This window comes from Alosa pseudoharengus, unplaced genomic scaffold (genome assembly GCF_046254945.1).
Source record: "Alosa pseudoharengus isolate Yale_2024_CS ecotype anadromous, Long Island Sound unplaced genomic scaffold, YU_APseudo_1.1 YU_APseudo_1.1_scf_19, whole genome shotgun sequence".
Lineage (NCBI taxonomy): Eukaryota > Metazoa > Chordata > Actinopteri > Clupeiformes > Clupeidae > Alosa > Alosa pseudoharengus.
In genome coordinates, this window is record NW_027468657.1 from 28,970,198 (window position 1) to 28,978,246 (window position 8,049).

The 8,049-nt window shown below is 52.4% G+C and overlaps 1 protein-coding gene across 1 annotated transcript in view; it reads right to left on the reverse strand.

The window, feature by feature from the left end:
• The window catches only part of drp2 (dystrophin related protein 2), a 64,593-nt gene extending 56,860 nt beyond the window's left edge, over window positions 1-7,733 (reverse strand). Inside the window, exon 1 of the mRNA XM_076292956.1 lies at window positions 7,652-7,733. Coding sequence (XP_076149071.1) covers window positions 7,652-7,698 — 47 coding nt within the window. The 5' untranslated portion in view covers window positions 7,699-7,733. The remainder of the gene's footprint in view (window positions 1-7,651) is intronic.
• Window positions 7,734-8,049: the final 316 nt, after the last annotated feature.

Sequence of the window (8,049 nt, forward strand, 5' to 3'; positions counted from 1 at the left end):
AATCCGTGTTGGCATCGGAAACGAACAGGTCTTGTTAATTCACTTCCTATAGTTGTCTAGTGACTTCTCATAAACTGATATTTAAGCTACTTATAACGAACTGATAAGCCTCAACCTTAAGTGTCCAGTATTTCGCTGGCTTGTTCTGCAGTCTGTTTAAACATGGCGCTGCGTCGCAGACGTCAGCAATTATTAAAGCGATAGTACACTTTGTAATTCGCGTCAGGCGACGCAGACAGCAAGGACCGTGATTTGTCAACTCGTCCTGTGTCGATGGCCGACGTTTCATGTAGCTTCTACGGGGTATAGCAACAAGCTAGTTCACTGATATAAGCTTGCAAATATTTGCAACCAGTCATATTTGGTTACAATGACTGGTTATTCGTATGTTTTAAAATTAGCACTTCGCCAGCAAGAAGTGCTTTGTGGGCAGTTGCGTTTGCTCTCAGCAGGCCCTCAAACCCCAGTCTACAGCCAGAATATATTAATGACACTCCTTGAACACATCGGTTTATTGTTTCATTCCATGCCAACACCGACAGGAGGGAGTGATCGCCCCCCCCATTGACAGTTTATTAAAATGTTTGCTCTATCGCATCGCAATGCATTATCTTATTGCAAGCTGCAATTATTTATGCCGTCATCTCGTGTGACAGTTAGTGAAAAACGACACTGCACTGACGTGCTCCTCAATCAGAAGTGGCACAACTGGATATTAGCTAAATCTTGACATAAAAAATAAATAAATAAATAAATAAAAAAAAAACAACTCATCTCCTAACCAGGAAGCAGGCTGCTCTTGACAGCGCTTTCCTGCACCACACGCTCCAGAGCGTATCACTCCGCTGCCTCAGCCACAGCCACGCCAGCGGCCCAGGTTCTTAACCACCGACTTCCTTCCCGCAGCATCTCCACCGTACTTCCGGATCCGACTCCACTTCTTCAGACGGCCCCGGTAGCAACAGCGTCGCTACTCCCTCCGCCCCCTCTTCCCCTTCCCCACCCACTTCCCCCAGCCAGGACCCGGTCCAGGGCTGCCCCTCTTCCAGTCGTTCCGACGACTGCTCCCTCCCTTCCCCCTTTTCCCCCCCTCCCCATTCCATTCCCGGAGTCACGTCTGTACAGCACGCCACGACTCAGGAAGAGGCGTCCGTTCAAACTCACCTCGCTAGCTCCCTATTTTCTTTACGAGTTAGCGAGCACCTGGTCTCAGCCGGCTCCGGTAGCGACAGCATCGCTACTCCCTCCGCCCCCTCTTCCCCTTCCCCACCCACTTCCCCCAGCCAGGACCCGGTCCAGGGCTGCCCCTCTTCCAGTCGTTCCGACGACTGCTCCCTCCCTTCCCCCCTACCCCTACCCATCCCCTCCCCGGCTCCGCGCTAGACCAGCCCGCCGCATCGGGTTATCAGCACTCCGCGAGTGCTTCGGATCACGACATCCCCTGATACAACGGCTCCACTGAGCTCCAAGAGCCATGCAGCAACAACTAAGCCGAGATCCAGGACCCATGCAACTTCGGCTCCACCAAGCCTCGAGAACCATGCAGCAACAGATACGCTGAGCTCCAGGACCCATGCAACGTCGGCTCCACCAAGCCCCGAGAACCATGCAACAGCAGCTCCACCGAGCCCAAGGACCCAGGCAACAACGGCTCCACCGAGCCCCAGGACCCAGGCAACGACGGCTCAACCGAGCCCCAGGACCCAGGCAACGACGGCTCCAACTAGCCCCAGGACCCATGCAGAAGCAGCTCCGCTGAACCCATAGGACCTTTAGGAACAGCTCCGCCAAGGTTCAGGACCCATCTTCCAGTCGTTCTGACGACTGCTCCCTCCCTCCTTTTCCCCCTCCCCTTTCCATTCCGGGAGCCACGTCCGTACTGCACGCCTCAACTCACGAAGCATCATTTAGAAGATTCACCTCGCTAGCTCCCCATCTCTCTTACGAGTTAGCGAGCACCTGGTCTCAAGCCGGCGCCGATAGCGACAGCGTCGCTACTCCCCCCCTAACCCTCTTTCCTTCCCCCTCCCACTTCCCGCGACCCTGTCCCAGGTTGCTCCCCTTCCGGTCGTGTCAGCGACCGCTCCCTCCCTCCCCCCTTTTCTCCCTTCCCATCTCTTCCCCGGCTCCGCACTAGACCAGCCCGCCGCAGCGGGTCATCAGCATTCAGCGAGTGCTTTGGATCACGACGTCCCGTTCCGGCTGCAAAGCTATTCATTAGCCATAGCACAGGCCCTGCCACCGCCTCCTCACGCTGCAGCATTTGTACAGCACACCTCAACTCACGAAGCGTCAGCTCGAAGATTCACCTCGCTAGCTCCCCATCTCTCTTATGAGTTAGCGAGCACCTGGTCTCAGCCGGCGCCTATAGCGACAGCGTCGCTACTCCCCCCCTAACCCTCTTTCCTCCCGCGACCCTGTCCCAGGTTGCTCCCCTTCCGGTCGCGTTAGCGACCGCTTCCTCCCTCCCCCCTTTTTTCCCTTCCCATCTCTTCCCCGGCTCCGTGCTAGACCAGCCCGCTGCATCGGGTCATCAGTATTCACGAGTGCTTTGGATCACGACGTCCCGTTCCAGCTTCCAAGCTATTCATAATGACTGCTCCGCTGAGCCCCAAGACCATGCAGCAACGTCTCGGCTGAACCCCGAGACCCTCGCGGCAGCAGCTCTGCCGAACCCCGACACCCATCGTTCCCACGGTCATGCAATACACGAATGTCCGCTGCTGAGCAAGAGCAACGAAGATCCACTCTTGCGTACTATACTTCGCAAGGGGTTCATGTCACAGCACTCTGATTCACCCTCAATCATGTTTACCGGCCTCCTTTGGGCTGCTGAGATGTAGTGAGTCTACATGCCCCTCGTCTCATTTCATTCCCGATGGCAGATCTAGAGTTAGACCAGGACACAATACGTTTACTACCAATCAGACAAACTGATCAGTTCCGAAAAGGACACTCCTATTCATATCTAACTCTGCCTCAGATCCTCAGCTTTCATACCTATCACACTACATCTCATATCGGTCAGCTCAAGCATCGCTACTAGCCCGCTCTCGTCATCTCAGATGAAGGGTACCCATCACTCGTCACCGGTCCCAGAATATATATCCTTGTCAAATCCGGTTCCCGCAGGCCGCTACTCTGTGCATTCAGGATAAGAGCTGCTACTACAGCTGCATACATTGTCCTATCAGAGCAGCAATCAAATACTGAGCCCGTCCACGGATGCAGTCCTACCGTACATCCACTCCATCTAGTGGATCTATGACTTGCTAAGCAAGCGCAAATGTAATTTCAGTAGTGGCCTTCCTTTCTGCTCTTTTGGGGTGCAAGCGGCCATCGCTCTATCGCGATCTCCGCTTCAGGCATCCATGACCACGGCCAGCTACCATGCCAAACACGCGCTTAGCTTATTCACTCAGTATAGCAATCATGCCGACGGGCGAACTAGTGAAATTATGTTTTCTAAACAAAGTTCGGGAGGAGCCATTAGGGATGATTGACAGCAATTAACTCACCTGTCATCCGCCGCCAGGGTATTTAAGCCGGCCTCCTTATCCATACGTCACACGCCGCGGCACTCGCAAAATTATCCCTCCTCCTCCCCTTACTCCTCCATTTCACTGATAGCCCAGTTACGCATCCTCCTTACACTGGGGGGTGCAAGCGGCCATCGCTCTATCGCGATCTCCGCTTCAGGCATCCATGACCACGGCCAGCTACCATGCCAAACACGCGCTTAGCTTATTCACTCAGTATAGCAATCATGCCGACGGGCGAACTAGTGAATGATGTATTGGTACAGTATGAGTTTAGCACAATAGTCTAGGGTTCTGATCCACAGTGAATGAGAGTCCGATTTATTGGTACAATTTGTCTTTGTAACTAGAAAACACATCGTTTGGAACACTCAAACGTGTCTGGTGAGTTCACGATGCACTTATCCACAGTTGAGTGTAATTGATTAGCATGTTTATCCCATCAGGGTCTCAGCTCATCCAGTATTAACCAGCGGCAGGCAGCAGTGGGAAGCTCCGGACTATCACTCACACAAATCGTGCCACATCCCGTTCCACGCAACAGTTTCCGTGATGCCTTTCATACAAAGCTTCCCCCTGTGTCCCCCCCCCCCCCCCCCTCCACCACACACACACCCCACCTCAGTGGTAAAATATGGGCACCTTTTTTAGCAAGCCTGGTCTGCGCTTTGAGGAAGCTGAGCCATTGATCTGAGCCCTGCCGAGCGCCGCACGCACGCTTCCCCAACCGAGCCGCCAAACAGAAACGCCTGCGCTGAAGCATCCACCGAGGAGGTAGCTGCGCTCGGGGTTTCGTGACGGTGCACACATGAGCTGCTCTGTATGCGCACGACAGGCCTGGAGGCCAGCTGGATACGCTGCTGACGATTAACCTGGCCTCCTGGTGTGTCCACCTTCTTATCAAGCCGAGTGTGCTTACAGCTCGCAGGCAGAACACACCAGCGTGGGTGAGACGGAGGGAGGGAGGGAGAAAGCACTTCACCTCTTGCCAGAGAGCAATGTTTTTATCCAGTAATATCTACCATATGATGACTGACAGCTGTCATTTGCTGAATCACATGAGCTGTGAGTTTCTGGATGAATGTGGACCTTTACTATCTCTCCCTCTTTCTCGGTCTCTATCCCTTGCTTTCCTTCCTCTTTTCTCTGTCGTCACTTTGCTTTTGAGAGGCTGATCACGATGGCCTTCTCTGACAGACAACGAAGCACCGCCTGTCAGACACGACATGCCATGACCAGCAACACAAACACGTGTGTAAATGATAGCACAGACACCAGACCTCAGAGATCCCCCGTCCCCCTCAAGCAAGAGAGATCGAGAGAGAAAGACAGAAAAGGCGGGAGCGAAAGACAGGAAACGGGAGAGAGGAGAGAAAGAGGGTGACCCTCTCAGCAAAATGTCTTTCCTTTTAATCCCTGACCTCGGCGCGGCGCTGCAAATGGCTGTAATTACCAGACCATTACGGCTCAATCAGGAGCGCGCTGAGTGCTAGCCGCGACGCTAGTGGGCTCCGCAGGGCCACGCCGAACAACAACTCAAAGCAGCGCACTGCAGAGAGGGTCCAGGAGGCCGTGCTGAAGGGGCTGTGGGAATGGTGGGAGGGGTGCGGGGGGGTGGGGGGTGGGGGGGAGAGGGCAGGAATGAGTCTGTAGTGGAGGTCATGTCAGTGGTCCGGAGGGTCCATCGCTGAGGGAGGGGTGGTGTGTGCAGGCGGGTCAGAACAGAACACTGGGGTGTGTGTGTGGGGGGGGGGGTTGGAAACAGCTCACCCCATATCACAGCTGGGGACTTCAACACACAGATCCACAAACACACACAGACACACACACACACAGGCCATAACATTCCATGCATGTCTCTCTCCTCCCATCCGACCCCACGTAGGGCATTCTCCACAGGCCGGAGCCGTTTACTTTTATTGCCGTGCGAGAGCGTGGACACAGAGCCTGATTGTCCACCAAGGGCCACAAAAGACAGCATCAACAAAACACAAAGGCAGCCTCTTATGCTCCCGGGGAGAGTTCAGGCTCAAGTAAATGGAGACGGCAGCCTGACAGATTGCTGTCTACTGAAAGGATTACGGCCCAATGAAGAAGTGTAACCAACCAAAGTCAGTGTTGCGGCTTGAGAATTCCCTTGAAAATAAACAAAACTTATAATTAAAAAGTCTTATAGTCATGTCTGTATTTATGTATTTGACTGCTATCACAAAATCCTTTCACTGTCTAGGGATTTGCTAGGGATTTGGAGTCTACGCTTTCCGTAGTGGCGATGAATGCAGCTGTAATGCTGTCTGACGTATACCATGCTTTGCAGCGCAGCACTCAAACGCGTCCATCTACCCGGTGACAGACAGCGGCATCCTTCACGTGGGAGTAAGAAACATCCAGGTGTCAATCAGGACACAACGTTTCAAAGGAAAACAAAAACCACAGCAGCAGAGCACATGCCGTGATCGATTGTCTACAAAGGCCAAGGCACACTGTGCTTAGAAAAGATCTCTCTCTCTCTCTCACACTCTCACACACACACACACACACACACACACACACAACACACACACACACACAAACACAAACACAAACACAAACACACACACACACACACACACACACACACACACACACACACACACACACACACAGGGACAGCTCTCCTTGTGAGGTCAAGTAGTCAGACTGAATGTGAAGACTACATTCCAGAATCCCATCTGAGGAGAATAAACGTGGAGGTCCGAAGGCGTGGAGGTGATGTCATTACCACTGCAGGGTATAGCATGCTGTGAATCCTATGGATCCAGACCCCTATGCATCCTGCGCATGCTCCACTATGGGTACTACATGTGTAGTATGCATGATGCTCTGATTAGGTCACAATGATGAGAGGGGGGCAGTAGGCCTGTCTTAACAAATCGCCTGGCTATGTTCTATCTGTGGTGATGCATTAGGGTCAAGCAAGCAATTACTGCGCCCGATTGTGTAATGTCAACCGTCTACCCTCAAGCCTACGCTCCAACAACGTTGAGAGGCCAGAGTCTCACCCCCCCCCCCCCCATTCGCACCCACAACGTTCCTTCCAATTAAGAGATCAGCAAAGTTGTAATTACTGGGCTTATTGTGCCGACTGCTGAGGTGTTGATGCGTGTTGTTGATGTGTGCTTTCACAGCTTCTGTTGCAAAAGCCCATGGTGCGAGTCCAACCAAAACATTATCATTATGTCTATCAAAAGGGTGTAATCAACAACAAAATTAGTTAATGCTCAGTTGTTAATGCAGTAATAAGCAGGCTTGCATCCGCACACATAAATCCCTCGGGGAGGGGGGGGGGGGGTTGAGTGGGGGAGGCTATTCATTTAAATAAGAGTCTTCACCGCAAAAGTGGATGATCTCTATGAAATATTCATCATCCAGGCAACCCTACGGGAGGATAATCTTGTTGCTGGTGCCACTAAATCCATTCATGCATGACATCCAGTTGTATATAGGACAGCGTCACAACGCAATGGCGTACTCAAATGTGTATTAAGCCATGCACAGGAGACGTCCCCAGCCATGGGTGACTGAGCCAGAGGGGCAGATTGACAGAGAGCTTTTCACAAACACAACAGTGGCACATAGGGCACCAAATTATATCATTATAGCAAATAGCAAATGTAAAATACATTGAGTAAACAATACACAATACAAATGATAAAATGATAGAAGAATATCAAATAAACAATATACAATACATACATACATACATTCCATTAAAAAGTAAACAGTAAAGATTACTGTTGAGCAACACACAAAAGGACCTGGTGGTGCAGGTGGACTGCAGTTGAGGTGTGTGTGTGTGTGTGTGTGTGTGTGTGTGTGTGTGTGTCTGTTCTTGTGTTCTTGTGTGTGTGTGTGTTCGTGTGTGTGTGTGTGTGTGTGTGTGTGTGTGTGTGTGTGTGTGTGTGTGTGTGTGTGTGTGTGTGTGTGTGTGTCTGTTCTTGTGTGTGTGTGTGTGTGTTCGTGTGTGTGTGTGTGTGTTCTTGTGTGTGTGTGTGTGTGTGTGTGTGTTCTTGTGTTCTTGTGTGTGTGTGTGTGTGTGTGTGTGTGTGTGTGCGCATGTGCAGGGAGTGTACCTGATGTTGTGGGACTTGCGCTTGATCTCACTCCAGCACAGGTTCATGTCTGCGTCGGGGCACGGCTTGTGCTTGTGCCCGCTCTGGCCGCCCTGCCCCCGGCTCTCCGTGCCCAGCTCCTGCCCCTCAGGCTCCACCGCCGACTGGCAAGGCACACAGTGGCATCCCGGCCACGAGGGCCGCCCCGCAGCTGCAGCACCAGAGAGAGAGAGAGAGGGAGGGATAGAGAGAGAGAGAGAGGGAGGGATAGAGAGAGAGAGGGAGGGAGGGAGAGAGGGAGGGAGAGAGGGAGGGAGGGATAGAGAGAGAGAGGGAGGGAGGGAGAGGGAGAGAGAGAGAAGAAAAGGTCATGAACAGTGTTAGACAGAGTGGAATACACACACACACACACACACAAA